We start from the raw sequence: 21,076 nt of genomic DNA, 5'->3' as shown, positions 1-21,076 counted from the left end.
TTACTTTTAATTTAGGCCAAAAACTCCTTTACTTATAATGTAGGCCTGTAATACTCTTACTTATAATGCAGGTCATGAACTCTTTTACTTAAATTACAGGCCTAGAGTTCTCCTATTTTCAAAAACAGCAGGCCTGCAAAACTCTTAGCGAAAAGAAATAAGGCCTAAAATACACTTACTTATACTGCTAGCCATGAAAAATAGAGTAAGTACATTACACAACATAAACCCTGTTACTCATAATGCAGGCCAAGAATACTCTTACTTCAAATGCAAATCAGGAAAACTCTTGATTTATAATGAAAGCCAGGAAAACGCTTACTTATAATGCAGGCCATGAATACCCTTACTTATTATGCAGGCCAAAAATACACTAGGGCGACACAAACAATGCTTGTTTCCAGTTTCCAGATCCTACCTTATTTATTTCCCCTGATACTTTACATTTGTATTGCCTTGTAAAATATATTTATTTCATTTCTTTGATCTTAATCTATTAAAAGTTAAAATTAAAGTGTTTGGGCTTTTTTCAATATAAGCAATGCTAAAACTGAGTGTATTGATGTTCTATAGCATTTAATAAACCTATAGTTTTAGGGTTACAGAAAAAATATCAATAATAAAATGGCTTATAAAAAAAATCCTAAAAATAAAGCTTTTCTGACCTACCTACCCTATATTTTGGGGGCATGGTACTGGAAAAAAAACATTATCTTTTTATGCCTTACTTACTATTACTTATAATGCAGGAGCAGGGGCAGTTTGCAATAATCAACTTAGATTGAATTTTAATTCTAAGAAAATCCAATTTTAGTGTGGCATGTCTTCAACTTTCACTGAGCACTGTGGCAATAATAATTGGTCTACTATGCACATATCCTTTCCGCTACCATAGCCGCCTAATGCAGACCCAAAATTCGGGTGTCCCCATTACCTCTATCATACACCGGCGAACTACCACAGCAGTGTAAACCGTACTCAAATTTTCGGCTTCTGATTACCGCTATCGTACAGCGTGGGAATACCGCTTATTTTTATAATCTTGTACATGTTTTGCTAAAAGCAGAGACTTAAATCTCCCGATTAAAATGCGTTAGCAATTAGGTAAAATGTTTATCAATTTCGAAACAGTATAAATTTATAACACAATTAAAGAAATTAATTACAAACATTATATAGTACATAAAATTATATAACATAACACCCTTATAAATCAAGTTTGCATTTCACGAATTAGTGACATATACATTATCCCTAATTAGGTAATGTTCTAGTGAAAATGTACATTTTTCCTTTTACTTAAACCCTTTGATAGACACATTAATACAATAAAATGCATTTTATTGGTTTTATTATGTAACGGCAATTAAAATATTCACTTATTAATATATATGACATTTCGGCATAACTACGCTCTGGTTGACTTCGGAAAAATACAAAACTCTCATTAATACACTACGGATATGATGAATTTTGAACAAATGTAGGAATAACCGTAGACGTGTGTTGTAGTAATTTGATTGAAGACAATCATCAGTAGGTAAATGCACGTGCAAAACAGCGCAATGGTAATCCTGTGATATGTAGGTTGTGGTATTTTTCATCTTCGGTATTGGCTACTTTTTAATGTTTATAAAACTACTATAGGCGAGTTTTGTAGATAGGAATTACTTCTTTGAACAATTTGTTAAGTACATAAAGGATAATATTATGCATTAATACACTCTGGTAGTTCTAGTACAAACATTTCAGGTATATGTATTTCAAAATTGCCGGAGACGTTTAATGTTATGATCAATCTTGGAATTATACCACGTGTGCATGCATAGATACACTATGGCAGTTTTAACTTTTGTAGTAACTCGATATTTATGTCTGTTGTTTTCCTCATAAATACACTACGGCTATTATTTGATATTTCTCAAACAGCAATATTGTACTACAGTTGTAGAAAAAGGTTTTCCAAAATATTTCAAAAGTATAATGCTTAAAAAGATGTTTGTAAGGCAACGTTGCGAAATGTTTTTATTATTTCAATCATATTATGCATGTGTGTGCTTGAATCGGAGTAAATTGAAAAAAAATCCACATAAACACTCTCTGGAATGCCATGTGTGGCTAAACCATGTATGTATAAATGCGCTATTTTAGCTGTGCTTAATTTTAATGCACACATCACATTATCACAGTTTTCCAGGCACGTGTCATTTTATGTAAAATTCAGTAATAAAACAAAAAGTGAAAATTATGATTAAAGAAGTGGTGTAACAATGTTTGTGTCTCTAGTTCATTGTTGTTTGGGTCCTTGACGTGTACACCTTAACAGGGCCTATTTTTTACTGTTCAACTAATGGGATTGTCCCTGTAGTATTCATTATATTATACATATTTTTGTTTATTTTAGTATTTATACATGCATAGAGCGATTACAAAACAATATGTTTTTCATCAAATAGATCAGAAAGGAATTAAAATAACAGTTCTCTATCATAATATTTTACAAACATGTTCATTCATTTCCTATATAAATGTAAACTTATAGGACTAAAATCCAAATACGGATTCACAATTCATTCATACATCAAGGTTATAAAATGTATAGATCAATTATATACATCATAGGAACTTGAGGAATACATAGGGATAAAATTAAACACGACGAAAATCAAGAATGAAAATACTTTTTCTCCATTCAACAAAGAACACATGTACATAATTATATAATAGAAAAACATAGACCAAAACATAAATCAAAGAATTTGGCTGTAACTATTATATTGCTAAAAATATCGCAAGATTTGTCACGGGAAACAACACCAGTATAATCACAGCATGCGATTAACGAAACGGCAACAGAGTCTAGTGGAGTTTCTGGTGCAATGCAATATCATCGGTCTGTAAAAAGAAATCACATATTGATGAATATTTGTTATAAAGACACGTTGTTAGAGACAATTGCACTGTATATGTGTAATTTCGAAAAATATGTCCTCATTTTAAGCTTGAAATGTTTAATTCTATAAAAAAAACATTAAAACAAACATTATTCGTCCCTTCAGGAACAAAATGTTGACACCTGAACAACATTTTGTTATGATTATTTCATCAATACTATATTGAAAATTTATTTTAATACATGATTGATCTAAACGGCGCTTTCTTGTACTAGACTCTGAAATTCAAGATGTGCCATTAAACAGTAGAAATAATTTAATGTATGCATTTTCATGAACTTCAGAGGCCATTCATTGTTTCGATTTAAGGGTCATTTCAAACTGCAATTATATAAAAAACATATATTATTGAAAATGTTTAGGATACATGAGTTGTTGTTTCCGTTCCTCTGTGTTTCTGGAGCCATAGTCTTGTTGGACTTGACCCCCATTCGGCCTTTCCTAGAGGTAATGCCACGATACGAAATAAAACATTCCCTTAAATAAAAGAACATTTCATTTGCGTTTTATTTTATAAACATTAGAATTATACTCATGCAAGCTGACTCTGCACTGCACATTGCCAAAGAGGTCAAGTTAAAATATGTCGCTTGTTTGTTTGGATTTCCTTATACGTGTGCTATTCCCGCCGATAAGTTGTTCTGCAACCAAAAAACAGAAACATAAAACACTAAACAGCTGATTGATTTTAAAAGATGTTATTCATGTTTCATTTTGGTGGTAATGCAACGATCAATATGTTATTAAACCTGATTATGGTTACTATTTAACATTCTACAGCATGTTTGTAATATACTGTAAAAAAGTATTACCATTCTCTCAAACAGCTTATAGGTAGCCGGAGGGTTGAAGCTTTATACATGATGAATCACAAGCGAGATGTACACGGCAAACCACACACATTAGGTCCACAAATAAGCACTTTGTGTTGGTACACTGTAAATGTTCACTGTCTACAACACCCATGTTCTTTTTTAATTATAAAATAACTTTGATGCATGTTTTTCCCACTTTCCTTTTGCATTTACTTCTTCCGCCAAAACCTTGTTATGTCGGCTATTTATTATAGGATTGAAACATGTCATCGGGTTGCACACATGTTTTGATTATTCCCATGCAGTGGACATAAGCTTCCGGTCCGCAATATTTCATGCCATGTGTCCCCCTCTGCTGAGCATCCTAACTTTGCCATCTCTTTTCGTGGACTGATTTTGCGATTGACCAATATGTCCTTCCGGTGTTTAATGCGTGACACGAACGTATAGATTTTTTCCAAACGCCAGAGGAACTGATGTTTTAAACTTGTCGGCAAATACAACATGATCATCTTCTCTTCAGTTCTCTACAACTGTTTGAGTCAACCCTACTTCTATCTTTCGACTTAAGTACGCCTGGTAATTCCTAAGATGCCCCATGACACACGAAGCACCAACGATTCTTGAATGGTGACCGTGACATTTGATCATTGTTTCAACGACAGATATGTATTGATGCATGTTGTATTAAGTAATGCTCCTTTCCCATACAACATTCATAACAGGGGTCACTGTGGTTCCAACCTTGATGCGACCTTGTGATATTTGTCCGGTTGGTTTATTGTCTATTGCAGTGGTTTTCATGGCAACTGTGACAGCTATTTTGTAATGGATGTTCTGTTGATATATTTGCAGTCACTATGGTTTCCATGATAACTTTAAAGCGATCACGTAATAGATGTCCGGTTGGATTTATAAGAAAGTTGTAGCATATATGTCAACAGTTTTAAAAGGAAGCGTAACTAGCGTTAAATGACCTTCAAAGGCAACGTCGCCTTTGAAATGGGTTGTGTTATGTTGATTACGTATGATGTTTATACAGGAAATACCGCTGCGTAGTTTTGCATACTTCTAGATTCAAGAACGCTACCAAAGTGCACTTAAGTGACTGATTTAGTTTAATTCAAACATGAAATGTGTACCTTATCGAAGTTAACACACAGTCCGTAAAACAAATATCACAGTAATACCACTGCGCAGTTTTGCTCATTTCTTAAATTTAACAGTGATACCACAGCGTACTTCTGATACAAGAGGAAAAGCATAAGAATGCGGTTTTATTAAAGCAAATTTACAAATACCAGAGGCGAATAATGTTGAATGACGATTTTTAAAGAAATACCGTTGCTTATTTTTGCATGGTTATTATATTTGAAAGAAATTCCGTAGTGTAGTAACTGTTTCTAAGACAAAGTACCATAGCGTATTAATGCTGTTTTTAAAGTTCACAATCCTTCTTATTTTAATGAAAAACGTACCACAAATTTGTGGAAAATGTGCATTTTGCGGCTGTGGAACTGGACGTACCTACTTTTTCGGTACGTTTCAGTCGTCTACAGTATTCCTACAGTAAAACAGTAGCGGTAACCAGCACCCTTGAAAAATTGGTCTGCATTAGGCGGCTACGGTAGCGCGTCGATGTACGGTAGCGGTACTCGAAAGGATATAATATGTTGCAGACAAAACACAGTAATTTAACACTAAGATAGGTCAAGACTGTTATTGCTATGATGTTCCGGTACAATTTGTGAACAGTGACATTTATTGAGCACCGTGGCTAATTTATGTCTATTATATATGCAAATAAATATTTTGCAGACAACAGCCAGTAATGTTACCTACCCATGTTGTCATCTGACTGTGAGCAGTATGGCAATAGCTATGTCTGTGATTAAAATATTTCATACAATCACAGTTTATCCATGTATCGTGAAGTGCCCGAGAAAGAGGTGGCCTTCATTAAAAACTACAGCAAAGAGTGTTTGCATTCTAACAAAGACGCTGATGCAGACAACGATGACACCATGCAAAGCTATAACGATACCTCAACTTTAGCTTAAAGTGTGACCTACCCATATAAGGCTTTGTGCCAGAGAGTGATGTAGCCATTTGTCCTTCATTGAGCACTGTGGCAATGTTGAAATCTGTTATGTGCACATGGCCTTCTTCATCAAGCAGAATATTGTCCGGCTTAATGTCCCTGTAATTATAAAACTAACATAGTCATCTATCACCTAAAAGATTATATTAATGGCAGATTTTTTGAGCATGTGGCAATGTTAAACTCGGTGATGTATACACATCTTTTGAGCTTCACCTAACAGTATACTGTCACGTTTGATGTCCCTGTATATAATATATATAACTATCATTGCCATATGGCTAAAGAAATTATAAAAGTATCTTCTGAGTAAAGTGGCAATGTTAAATGATGTGCACATGTGCTTTTTGTCTGACAGAAAATTGTCTGGCTTTATGTCCATGTACATGTATATAACATATGACCATTTGTCCCACAAAATGACCTGTGAAGCATATACCAATTTATTTATTTTTAGCATACATGTAAATACAGAGTACAATGTCTATAGATTTTAAAAGCACCTTTTTTCCAATGCTTAAGTTATTTGCAAAGTTCAATACTTAGCAAAATTACCATATACAACATATGGAATATTTTTTTATTGGAAAAGACAAAGTTTCAACAGTTTACTGTCATATTATCAATAAGACATAACTACCCGAGATATCACAGACAGTTGACAATACATGGGTGGACTCTAATAAGTTTAAACATAACAATATTATTTATGTTACCAAGGCACTAATTGAAAGTTAGACTGAGCTTATGTCAAGAGGTTTATTAAAAACATATAAAGATAATCTATATTAATTGATCATTGACATTGATTTATAAGTAAAATGATCTATTTTTGTATAAACTGAATACTATTTATATTTTTATACAGTTCCTACATACAAACAAAGAATACATTATAGTAAACTTTTTTTTTAAAGCTAACTCGACAACATACAATAAATAGCAAGAGCACCTTAACACCAACACCTTACTGATGTATCAATTGAAGGACAAACCTCAATTATTTTTGAAGCAAGTTAACAAGTGTTAACTAAGTTCCACTTGAATACTGCAGACGCAGGCAATATCACAAGTAATTAAAACACGATAATGGAATTCAGTTTGTGGTGATAATATTTAGTGTACAGTCGTAACTCGTTAGCTCCATATCTCTTGGCTCGATATCCTCCTTGGCTCGAACCAGATTAAAAGGACCGATTTTTTTGATAGGATGGTTCGATATCTTGTGGGTCGATATTTCTCCACACTCGATGTCATATTCGAGGTGCCAAGTTAGATTTTTACACTTGTTTTGTTTGCTAAGGTCGATGTCATTTTTTCGCAGGTTCAGGTAGGAATTTCACACCTTGATTTGCTTGCTTGGCATCATTTAGCACAAAGCGCCAATCGATTAAAATAACTTGATTGGTATAAGAATTATTACCAAATTTTAATGGTTTAACTGTTTGAGCAAACATGCCATCACTTTAAGCTCTCTCTCTATTTGTTATTTTTATCCATGTATCTTAATGCATTTTGATCAGGCGATATTTGCATAAAATATTGAGCTGAATGCTTTTCTCAATGAATGAAAACGAGTTAGGCCGACATAGCCCATTAGCAGATATTGCCACATCTGGCCGACCCTATCCACTACTGGATGTAAACGCAATGTTTATAAAAGTAAAGATTAACCTAATGGGTTTTGATTTTCCCTTGAAAATATCGTCTGCTAAAATTAGAAGGTAATTATTTATACTTCCAATCGCAGGTGTGATATCCCATTGTGACTTAATAAGACCACAAGGCCAAGTACTGTATGGAAAATCCCCAAAATTCATAGATGCGTAAATCATTAAATTATGTCAGTTCAATTTACCATTAAATCAAATAAAGACATTTTTTTTTTGATGAATAGCATCAAGTCGGCGCTATGAAATTAGAAGAAAAACGTGCATGCAGATAACCAAAAATGGTTATTATTTCAATGATAATATTTGTTTTTATGTTAGGTTTACATATGCTTGAAGGACATTATGGTTAATATTATAATATTGTTACAAAGCTTGGGATTGAACACTAAATGAAACAAGAATGAAATTAAATGAATCACAAAATATCATCAAAATTATACACACAAATGTTCTTTGATATACAAAAAAATGAAACTTTTTAGACTTTCAAAAATTTAACATTTACTAAATACGGTTATATAAAATGATGAATACATTTGTAGGATTTGATATCCTACTAGATGTAACTCGGCTTCGTTCATTTTTCTAAACTTTCTCTCAGTGATGAGGAATAAATTTTATTCACTGCAGTTGTTTTCTAAGTTTATGAAAATAAGAACAATTGAAACAATTCATTAACTACTGTTGATCAGTGCAGATTGTGGGAGGTCATGGTTGATTTCAATGAACCACCAATAAGCCCTGCCAAAATTGGATACTGCATGATTGGTCAGTCAGGTGCTTTTGGTAGGCATGATTAGCATGAATGTTAATTTTAACCATCATTTATGAATGTTTACACAATCATTGAATATTGAAATAACAAGCGAAATGTTAGTTTGAATGATGAAAGCCATGAAATATGTGAAGTAATGAAAAAGAGACCATTTTTTCAGCTTTGTAAAAAATGTGAAAAATGTTAAGTAAAATTATTTTTTGTTTGTCAGGAAAATGTTGAAATCTCATGTTTAGGCCTATTGTGATCATACTTGATTGCTATGTTATTGGCACTTATTGCAATATGTTTTATTCATTGCAATATTTATGTAAAACATTAATTATTATGTTGAGTTAAGTTTGTAGATAAGAACTAATGGTATAGGTGATGTGAGAATGATCTCATAAGTCTTTAAAACCCCTTTTGGTATTGTGAGTATTTTGCTCCAGTCTTGTTCAGTTCAGTTTTTGAAGATTTTCAAAGTAACTGCAAAACAAGTCCAGCTGTCTAGAAAGGCTATGTCAAACCCTGACCAGATTTAATTTCTTGTCTTTTCAAATTACCAACTTGGCAATGGTTTTATCATAACATAGGATATTGGTTTTAAAGAACATGTTAGTGTTTTTGTATGTGGAATGAAATATCATAAGTGGCACTAAATTGAACATAATTTATAGTTCTCATTGATATCACACATAGCCCCAAGTACATGTTGATCTAAGATTTAAGGCTTGGATGGAGTCAGGGCAAGAAAAATGCATGTTAATACATCCATTCTCACTAGCAGTGTGATGAACTGCTGACACCATGTTATGAAATTTGATGGTCAAAGTATTTAAAAGACATTTCGATATTTCATACTTTAAAAACGATATTCATCTCATCTTAGTCTACTCAACTTGGTTTGCTATGTACAAAAGTCTGCAGCAGTAATATGAATAGCATTAGACAGAATGCAGTGCCTAATATTTATCAACAGCACTAAGTTATCATGGTAACATGTTATATGAATTGAATACCAAGCACAAATTAAGTGGGACAAAATAATTCTTCACTTTTTAAAAACTACTTCCTAATAGCACTGTGTATGCAGTCTGACATAGGTGTACAATGTAGATGTCTTTTACATAGATTGTTCAAAGTATGGCTCTATGGTAGCTCCCCTGAAAAAGAGGTGACAGGTTTTCTATATAGTGGCGCCAATTTTTTTACTTTAATCGGTGCTTTTAATTATTCGGTATTTCCACCACAGTCAGTGTTGTGGACTTTTACTTATTTAGGAATTGTTTCCTTTTCTTTCCTCTGCCACCATCCAATATATCATTGGAAAAACAATTAAAACCATCAAGTGTCTAACATTTTATTTTTACACTCACAAAAACAAAGTCTTGATTTTATATTTACAGTTATCTTAAAAATACACCTATTTAATTAAGTCCAAAAGTCATTCTCTAATTTCTACTTAGTCTCTCTCCTCATCTCCATCCCCTCATCTCAACTCAATCCCAACTCTCCCTTTCCTGAGAAAGGCTCGGTTTATATATCCAGTTTTAAACGGACAGTGGCCGAAGAAATGCGGACAGTATTACATAATAGTGGCCCCGAGAAAAGCGGACACTCTGGCCGAAGAAAGCCGGACACTATGGCCGAAGAAAGCCGGACAATGGCCGAAGAAAGCCAGCCACTATCATATAATACTGCATAACATTGACTGAGGCCACTGAATACACAAATGCATGATTAATATTCTCTCTAGAGACCTGGGAAGGATAAGAGTGGCAGGAAGTAGACATTACAGCTACATGTACTACTCAGAAGCTTATACTGATAATTTAGATAACACCATCTGTGCATAATAATTTCTCCCAACAGAAATACTAATTAAAAGAAAACTTCACTTTTCAGTGTTTTACTAAACATTTTATATATATAAAATTGCCACACTAGTTTAAGCCCGGAATTATAGATATTCTGGGGGGTTTTCCCAAGCTAATCCTCCGGTTAAAACTAAATTATAACAAAAATAAACATACGTTTCTTCGGAAGAAATATGGTCTAGTACATAGATTTCAATAAGATGAAATTCACCTTTTATTTGTACCGGCATGTTATGTGAATTCCTTGCTTTATATTTTGTATAAGTTTTTGTAACACATTTCACTTATGAGTATATAGAACGGGGATAAAATTAATATACATCAAGAGGGAATTATCTGGAGTTCATTATTTCGAATGACATTTTCAAAACAAACCATTAAGCTCAAGGTTAAATTTTCAAAACTCGGCATTTTTGCCGTCACCAAGGGAGATTACTGCGTAGGAGGTTTACAAACCTAACAGATATTTTAAAAGAACCGTGTAACCTTCATCTATTGATATCAATCGGAAGATAAGAGGGGGTTAATAAAGTTAAACAGACACCCTGGACTGGATCTCTCAGCTGGATGACACCGGATATTCCAGCCATATTTCTGTGTATTATACACTAGAACATCAATTGTCGGCTTTTTAATCTGGATGGGTCTTTTTTTATGATAGGCGTAATACAATTTAGATTGATCCCAGCAGTTTTTTACCTTTGATTTAATGAAATTATGACATTTCAAAGAAATGTTACAATTCCATCTTGGGAATGCATTCACAGATGAAATAAAATAATTTAATATTTCATCATTGACACCATTTATTAGGTAATTTAATTATCTATAAAAAAATGTATTCACATAAAAAAGATTTGGCCACAATTTTTTTGAGTAATATTGATAAACTTGCTTTTTTTTATATACCCCTAAAATGCCTATACAGATAAGGACTGCTTATCAGTAAGTTGGCTATTGACTGGGAGGTGTAATCTGGCCACTTGCCTATGTGCTAAAGGGTTAAGCGCTAAAGGGACAAAGAGGACACTTACTGCTAAATATCTTGAGAAGTATGAGGCCATTATGGCTGTTGAGAGTGGACGAAAATCATAAAACCAAATTGCAGAAGACTTCAGCAATCCGCAGAATACTCTTTCAACTTGGTTGAAAAACAAAGACCAAATTAAAGCCAGATTCCTCGTCAGTAACATTAGAGCCCAAACGTAAGCTAGCTCTTCTCTTGCAAAGATAACAAATAACAAACAAGGTAAACAATACTTTTTGAAACAAATAAAAAAAAAACACATTCTGTAAGCCATACTGCTCGGCTAAATATTCTTGAGGCTCCAAGTATTTGGCCGGTCCCTAGAATATTGAGGCAACGAGTTTTGACTGTATAACTAAAGTCAACTTTCATAAAACCAAATTAAATACATGAATGTTCTATAGTTGTAGAAATAAACTGATTTACCATGTGAAGCAGGGTTTCTAAAAAACAGCAATTAACCGGACTCTGGACCGATTTTGACCAAGCCAGACCGATTTCAGTTTCAAAAAGTGTCGAAAAAATCGGTCTGAAATGTTCTCAACTTTTCATAATTTCGGTCCAAAATGACTAAGTCAGTAAAAAAAACTGTAGAAATTGTAATACACAAACATTCTTGGGTCATTCACACATTCAAAATTACCCCCAATAAAAGTGTCCTAGTTAATACCATGCGACCAGCTGTTTTTCTGCTATGCTGAACACCCGATATCTGTTAATTAGCAGACGCTTGCAATCTGTCCAATCACGTGTAGTGGTAGGTCATAGAAGACACAATTAAACAAATTATGTGTTAATTATATGCTTACAGCGATCCTGATTAGGTGTTAAAATCGGTCCATATTTTCACATAGCAATCTGCTATGTCCTCGATCATTACATGGTATATCCGTTTGTTGATTACCAAACTGTTAAATTACAATTGTAATAAAAGTAGCATTGCTGGTTAAAAACGTTTTTAAAGATAAATACAATCATCTCGTAAATCCGCGAAAGCATTAAAATTCCGAATTAATTAACCTAGTCCTATAGGAAATCAACAGCAACACACTTGATTAACTACGGAGTCTGAAAGCTGATTGTGCCGCTTACGTCATTTCAATACACTGTAATGAAAAATTAATTGTTGATATCAAACTTATAGCTAGAAGCCCCAATTATAAATCTAGATATATATGATTATTCAAGATTATCAGTTGAATGTTTACCCACTGTAGTAGGCTATGATGGTTTTAGAGCCCTGTTTTGAATTGCCACATCAAAATATTGACAGAATACACATGGCGAAAATAAGTGACAATTTATTTTTTTTTTGGGGGGGGGGGTGTTGTCACCAGGTCCGGACCGATTTAGGTTCCTAACTTTTAATAGCCATGATGTGAAGTAAATTGTATTGCCCAAATCGTCTATCTTTTTATCTCATTATACATCAGTGAATTGATTTATATTAAGTTTTCGTCAAAATCTATATTTTCAAACCGACACTTGTCCTTTATCTATTTGTTTATTCTCGCATTTGATTGGGTGTTTTTGTCCGTTTCCATAAAACACGCAGAAATGTGATGAGGTTCATTTTGTCAGATCGATGGCCATATATAATTAACTAATTAATATTGCCTGAAGAAAAATATGAATGTTTGATCTTTAGTACATTGTGGCAATGTTAAAGTATGTAATGTGCACATGACTTTCTTCCCTTACAGAATGGCATGAAGATGTTATCAAAAGGGCATTTTAGAAATGAATGTTACAGTACATTTCATAGTAGAGTTGTTACTCTTAAAGAGTTGACCTTTATAGCACTAAGTGAATGCTGAAGACTGTAATGTGCACTGGTCTTTCCTCAACTAGCTCAGTATTTTCTGGTTTGATCGGAAAATTGTTTTATGGCCTGAAAAAGGCCATAAATTTCTCAAGTCTGCCCTTCACATACAAAGTGATTGCTTCCAGTCTGACAATGATTGGTTGCCGACCTTTTACTATACCATAAACTTAAAGTAAAATCTTTTAGCCAAGTAAGGAGAAACCGGTCAATCTTTAAATGTTGTTTTATTGAGGATACATAATGTCCATGATTCCTGGAAAAAAAATTAAATGTTTGTGTGGAATAAAATAGCGAAATCTCAAAATCTAACAGCCTGTAAATAATTTTATTATAGTTAAAACATTTTGTGTAGCTACACTTTTATATGCCCATAATTAGTCTATACCACATGTTGTTACACTTATATATGCCCATAAACCACATGTAGCTGCACTTAAATATACACTCAAAGATCATGATGTTGCTACACTTATATATGGGCATAGATGACATGTAGCTACACTTACACATGCTAATAGACCACATGTAGCTACACTTACACATACTAATAGACCACATGTAGCTACACATATATGCGCATAGACGGCATGTAGCTACACTTACACATACTAATAGACCACATGTAGCTACACTTATATATGCGCATAGACAACATGTAGTTACACTTACACATGCTAATAGACCACATGTAGCTAGACTTACACATGCTAATAGACCACATGTACCTACACTTACACATGCTAATAGACCACATGTAGCTACACTTACACATGCTTATAGACCACATGTAGCTACACTTACACATACTCATAGATCACATGTAGCTACACTTATATATCCTCATATACCACATGAAACTATACTTATATTTACTTGTAGACCACATATAGCTTACACTTATATATGCTCGTATACCACATATAGCTACACTTATATATGCTCATAAACTACATATAGCTACACTTTTATATTGTAACATGCGAAGCAAACATATTAGGCCAACAGATTCCTTCAGAGAAAAGCATGCTCAACCCTGAACTGGTCGACTCAGGTCTTATATACAGTATATTCTCCATCCAAACGGAGAGCGGGTAATGCTAATTTGCATATTCCCAAGTACATTAACATATTTAGAACGCACTTCCACCTACATCAGAATGTTACACTATGAACGCACTTCTGCCTACAGTACATTACTTTCCCCTCCGAGATGACTCGTCCGGAGTCTTGACCTGGGAAACTTGTGGGTAAGGCAACTCCGATCTGACAGTTGTCTTCATCCCACCGCTGCAACCAAAAAGAAGGTGGAATGTTATAATTGCCACAGACTCAGACTCTACTCACTGGAATGTCCAAGGAAAAGCTGACGGATCGTGATAAAGCAAATGCAGGTCGAAAGGAGACTATTAAAAATGCCAAGGACTGACCCAAATGGCCTAGGGGAGGTCCACACTAATAGAGCAGACTGTCACAGTCAAACCAAACACTAAAAAAATATTAAATGAAGATAGGGGACACCAGTTGAGAGTAAGAGGGTTGTGAATTGGGGCTTACTTGCAGATGGCGTACTATACGAGGGGTAATTGTGAAGTTCGTGTAAATGTACTGTAATTTGTGTTCTATTGCTAATAAATAAACGAAAAATAAAAGACAATAATGTTTAACGAAATACAATACTCTATGATAAATATTATAAGAATCCATTAAAAAGTTTGATAGTTACATTAATTACAACACAGTCAGAAATGTAAACGACGTCAATTAAAGTCAAACGTGATCCATGTTCAATGAACGGCGCACTTTTTATATGTAGTCAACGCGCAAGGCTCACAATTCTGATGTCTAGCAATCCACTTAGTAAATGTCTCAAAGTACCAGTCTGTGTCAAGTTGTGAAACTTTTCAATGTCAAATCAGCAACGTCATGGAAGCGTTGTCCACGGAAGGAAGTCTTTATCTCGGGAAAGGTCCTGAAATCCATGGGAGCTAGGTCAGGACTGTAGGGAGGGTGTTCTAAAACTTCAAATCCCTGTCATGTAATTTTTAACTGTGTAGAGATGGCCCAATGGGCAGGAGCATTATCCTGGTGCAGGATAATCCGATCCAAGGTCCAAAGCCGGCCTTTCCTCTTTAGAGCGTTGACACCAGATCCCTTTTCAATACCTGAAAATCTACGTGTTTCAGTTAGCAATGCTAGCGGTGATGTTTTAATGCAAGAAAGTATTGTAATATAAAATTAATCAATGGCTTTATTTCTACATACAAATATTTTATTTCTATATCACTGTAGTTTATTGATATATGTATTAGTAACATCCGTGGGTTGCATAGATATTTACCGTTGAGTAATAGTCAGCATTCACCGTTTTTCCGTCTTTGACTCTGTGCTGAAGGATAATCCCGAAGCGATCCATGAAGAAGATGAACATCTCTTTTCCACAGCTTAATTGCACCCGAGCTTTTTTTGTTGGCGGTGTTCTTGGTGTTTTCCACACCGACGTTTGGGCCTTCGTCTCTGGATCAGAGTGATAAAGCCAAGTTTCAACTGTGGCTACTATTCTATCATGGAATTCGTCACCTTCTGCTGCGTACCAATCCAAGAATGCAGCTGAACACCTTGCATGCGTCTGCTTTTCTTCATCTGACAGCAACTGACTTTCGACATACCAAAACTCTTCGATAAGAATCATATGCACAGTTGAAGATTTGTCAAGTTCAGTGGCAATCCGTCTCAATGATTTTCTTCTGTATTCCCGTATGATACCCCTCACTTTTTCTCGAACACTAGGAATCACACTCGAAGGCCTACCTTCTCTCTTATTGTATTCAATTGATTTTCTGCCATTCTTAAATCTTTTGTGCCGAATGCCGGCCCAAACAGACGTCATGACATTGAACGAGCAAGATTTGTGCTGATTTCTGAAGATAACAACGAGTGTACAAATTGCATAACATAAGGTGAATGAATGATAACAAGTATACACATTTACTAGTGCCTGTTACATTGCCAAGGATACTGTTTATTGTTTTTATCGTTGGCCGATTTTATTTTGCCTCATATTCTTTCTCTTAATAGATTGATTTTGTTGATTATACAGTTTAAGATGTATTGGAATAAAAATAAAAAATATTATGAACAATTTACACGAGCTTCGCATTCACGCCTCGTAAAGGGATCTGTAAACAAGTTGCGGTCACATTAACGGCAGATACTGGTGCCTCATGAACAATAGTGTCAACACGAGTATATGAAGCAATACAGAAAGACAAACAGCCACCATTGGAGAAGTGGTTTCAGTGGTTGCTGGAGGTTACTATATTAGGAAAACAGGTAAGGCTGTATTTTCTCTGACCTAAGGTACCCTTGTTCCAGAGCGGGAAATCGTAGCAGAGATTGCTGACGATGCTCTACTGGGGTATGATGTTCTAAGAAGTGGAGAAAATGGTCAACTGAAATATTGCTTTCTAAAAACAAAATTCTTTTGGATGGTGCCAAAGTTTCTGTGTTTCAGGTAGGCCATGAGAAGAAGACAAGGTGGGTAACAGTGGCTGATTACATTAGCGTTCCTGGACTAGCGGAGACGGTGGTAGGCGTTTTCGTTGAAAAGTTTGAGGAGGATGAAGATCTCAAACCTGATTTTATTGTAGAGCCTGCATACAATTTTAAAAAGAAATATCCATTGCAGATTGCAGAGACCCTTATTGATGTAAACAAGGGGCCCACAGGCAAGATAGGAATTTTGAATCCTTATCCTAACAATTTTGTTTAAAGGCAGGATTCAAATGGCAGGTCAGAGCAGATGGAAAGAGTAGTGAGAGTGGTGGCTACAATGGAAGACTGGACCGATGTGTGATGCAATGTTTTTGAAAACTTGAAGAAAGGGCTGACCGAACAGGAAATTATGGGTTATTCAATCAATGATGGGCATACTTTCGGCTATAGGTGCCATTCTGTCTCACATGCAGGCAGGACAAGAGGTAGTAATAGCATACGTGATTACAGGAAAGAAGGCAGAAAGAAACTATTGCATAACAGAACAGGAGCTCCTTGCAATCGTGTTTTTTATGTAGTACGTCCGGCAGTACTTGCTTGGTTCATCCTTTTATTATACGAACAGACCATCAAGCTTTTCAAACTATGAGAGCCTAGTGGAAAAGTAGCCAGATGCCTGGAGATTTTGGCGCCTTATGACTTTGCTATTCAGTACCAGAAGGGACAGCATGATGGTCTTAGTAGATATGAATACCCTAGGGAATGTGCTTGCAGTGAGGAAGAAACAAGCGAACCACTGAAGTGTGGGCCATGTGCAAAATGTCGACGGCAAGCAGAGTTAATGAAGCTTGCCAGAAAAAGTCAAGATAGCATCAAGGAAATGGAGAATGGAAATAGGGCTGATCTTCAAAGTTGACCACAACAACCAAGACCGGGAGCCACAGAAACGCAACTGACATGCACAAGAGGAATAACAGTTTCGTTCCGATGGCGAAGAGGTGGGCCCATCCAATGCTATACTAGGGGAATCAACAGGATCATGGACTGAAGTTTATAGCACTAAGGAGTCGGGAAGACTCCAAGGTGAACACACAAACATTGGACCAATATCAAGAGCAAAGAGAGATGCGGGTGGCGTGAAGCCGGAAGCAGAAACATTAGCCCCCATGAGTCCGGAAGCACGCTATTAGAGGCTGATATTGGACAACTTGTGTTTGATTGACTCGGTAATGTATCATAAATTTCCTAAACTAGATAGGACAGACGAATATGTTCAGATGGTGGTGCCACATGTTCTTCAGAATGAGGTCATCAGAGGTGCTCACAACTTGGGGCCAGCCGGACACCTCGGAGTGAAACGGACCAAGGGTAAGTTGTCTCAAAATGTTCATTGGTTTGAAATGAAACAGGATGTCACACAAGATATATGGTGTTGTTATGTCTGTGAAGTGGATAAAAGAACACCAAAACCACCCAGAGCACCAATGGGACATGTGCAACCCGGTGTGCCTTTGGACATGAATCCGATTATTCCAACAATGTGTTTCTTCACTTTCATCCTGATCAAAGTGCATGGTGCACTAACTACCAAAATGATAGAAGTAAAAGTATACTTAATTCCTCTTTCAAGTAAAGGCTGAGCATAGTGCTTACAAAACCACTATCTCAGAACAACCCTAGCGTCGGATGGGGTCATAACAATATGCTCATAAACCACATGTGTTTATACTTATATATGCTCATTAACAACATGTAACTACACTTTTATATGCTCATAAACAGTATGTAGCTACACTAATAAATACTCATACACCACATGTAGTTCCACTTATATAATAAATTATGCTCAGTAACAATATGTAGCCACACTTATATATTCTTATAAACAATATGTAGCTACACTTATATATGCTCATTAACAATATGTAGCTACACTTATCTATGCTCATTAACAACATGTAGCTACACTTTTATATGCTCATAAACAGCATGTAGCTATACACTTATAAATACTCATAAACCACATGTAGTTCCACTTATATATGCTCATTAACAATATGTAGCCACACTTATATATGCTCATTAACAATACGTAGCCACACTTATATATGCTCATTAACAATACGTAGCCACACTTATATATGCTCATTAACAATACGTAGCCACACTTATATATGCTCATTAACAATACGTAGCCACACTTATATATGCTCATTAACAATACGTAGCCACACTTATATATGCTCATTAACAATACGTAGCCACACTTATATATGCTCATTAACAATACGTAGCCACACTTATATATGCTCATTAACAATACGTAGCCACACTTATCTATGCTCATTAACAATACGTAGCTACACTTATATATGCTCATTAACAATACGTAGCTACACTTATATATGCTCATTAACAATACGTAGCTACACTTATATATGCTCATTAACAATACGTAGCTACACTTATATATGCTCATTAACAATATGCTCATTAACAATATGTAGCTACACTTATATATGCTCATTAACAATACGTAGCCACACTTATATATGCTCATTAACAATATGTAGCCACACTTATATATGCTCATTAACAATACGTAGCCACACTTATATATGCTCATTAACAATATGTAGCTACACTTATATATGCTCATTAACAATATGTAGCTACACTTATATATACTCATAGACCACATTTAGCCACACTTATATATACTCATAAACCACATGTTCTTACACTTATATGGGCCCATAGATCACATGTAGCTACACTTAAATATGCTCAAAGCTAATCTAAACAACATATAGCTACACTTATACAAGCTCATGAACCACATGTTGTTACACTTATAAATGCTCATTAACAACATGTTACATGTTGAACATGTACAACAGACATGTCAAACATCAATAGACACATGTACATGACATGTCCAAACATCAATAGACACATGTACGTCACATGTCCAAACATCAATAAACACATGTACGTCACATGTCCAAACATCAATAAACACATGTACGTCACATGTCCAAACATCAATAGACGCATGCATATTTCATGTCAAACATCAATAGATGCATGTACGTTACATGTCAAACAGTGATAAACACAGTCATGTACGCTACATGTTAAACAGTGATAGACACATAAAGGCTACATGTTTTAACTTGTACACTTTATCATCTCATTCTAAAAGTCTCAACCCTTCTATTGACAATAATTTCTTAGATCATCTGATTAAGCAAGATCAATTTGCTAAGCAAATGTTGGCACACAATCATGTTTGACATAATTATCTCTTAACATATTTTCAATTTCTAACAAAAATAAAAGCAATTATTCTAAAGAAACTTTGAACACAAAACAAACAAACAGGAAGACTAACAAACATGTACATTACATACAAGAATGAAGATATTGGAAAATTGAGCCAATTATTTCCTATAGCTACAGATTCTACAGTTGTCTTTTTTGGACGGTGCCCGCTCAGGGCAGCGTTCATAGTAGGGGCAATCGGCTGAAAAGTTACAAACCGATTTACCTTCTGTCTCGGTCGAAGAAAGAGTGCGGTTTTTCAATGCTTAAAACGCCAGTAATATTCAATAGCTTACAAGAACATTAATAATTATGCAATAAATCTATAATTCTAAAGCATAAAGGATATGTTTAAAATACATTACTTATGAATGCATGATTTATTGATTTTGATTTTTTTTCTGCGCGAGCTGACCGTTACATTTAATGACATTGGACTTTTTCCTTTTTTTGGCACCAATCAAATTACTTGCTGGAAAATAAATCCGGACTCCAAGCTATACTAGAATAAGGGCCAGTTTTATTAAACTTCGTACAAAGTCTGTTTTGTGTACGAACTTCGTACGATGTATCTCAGGCTGTTTAGCCATTTTATTAAGATTTTCGTACGAACAAGCACTTGTTTCTTCGTAGATCTACGAAAATTTCTACGAAAGCTCTTAGGGTGGCGTACGAACTTCGTACACTAAAAAATGGCCGCCACAACAACAGAAATATTCTATACTGGCGATCTCTCATTTATTATGGCGTATTTTAACAAAACCAACTGCCAATTTCAAGACAGAAGACGACTCTGTGGAATCTGCAACCCGGTGAGTAAATTAACAAATCGTAACGACGCCGTTTTGACTAAATTTTCAGGGGACGCAACCTTGCGCCAACTGTCAAAATGTTTTGAAAAACAAAATGCTCTTATTTCGATGCATTTCAAGAGTTTTGTTGTAATAAAAACACTGGAATATAGACTGAAATACTATCCAACCATTAGACTCATGGTATATGAGTTTTACGGTGTTTTAAGTAAAACAAACAAGCTAAAAAACAGACTGATTTTATGACAGTGTTTACACTGATCTGTCATTTCATCTGTTTTTATCATTTTTCCATAACTTGCTTTGACTTATATTTACAAGATTATCATGTCTCTAATAGTGTTCAGAAATTCAAAATCAACATTGAAGCTTATAAATTTAATAGTTGCCTGGGGGTGGGGATGTGGGGGGTGGGGTGG

General features: G+C 35.0%; 1 protein-coding gene across 5 annotated transcripts in view; it reads right to left on the bottom strand.

Annotated features, from left to right (window-relative positions):
- Positions 1–21,076, bottom strand: part of LOC128211316 (serine/threonine-protein kinase 32B-like) — a 185,865-nt gene that overhangs the window by 68,910 nt on the left and 95,879 nt on the right. For all 5 annotated transcript variants that reach the window (XM_052915974.1, XM_052915975.1, XM_052915977.1 and 2 more), the window contains one exon: positions 5,842–5,969. In XM_052915974.1, the coding sequence (XP_052771934.1) occupies positions 5,842–5,969 (128 nt within the window). The remainder of the gene's footprint in view (positions 1–5,841; positions 5,970–21,076) is intronic.

Source organism: Mya arenaria, chromosome 12 (assembly GCF_026914265.1).
Source record: "Mya arenaria isolate MELC-2E11 chromosome 12, ASM2691426v1".
In the NCBI taxonomy this organism is placed as follows: Eukaryota; Metazoa; Mollusca; class Bivalvia; order Myida; family Myidae; genus Mya; species Mya arenaria.
The sequence above is the reverse complement of the archived record's forward strand: the minus strand, read 5'-3'. Positions and strand labels throughout refer to the sequence as shown.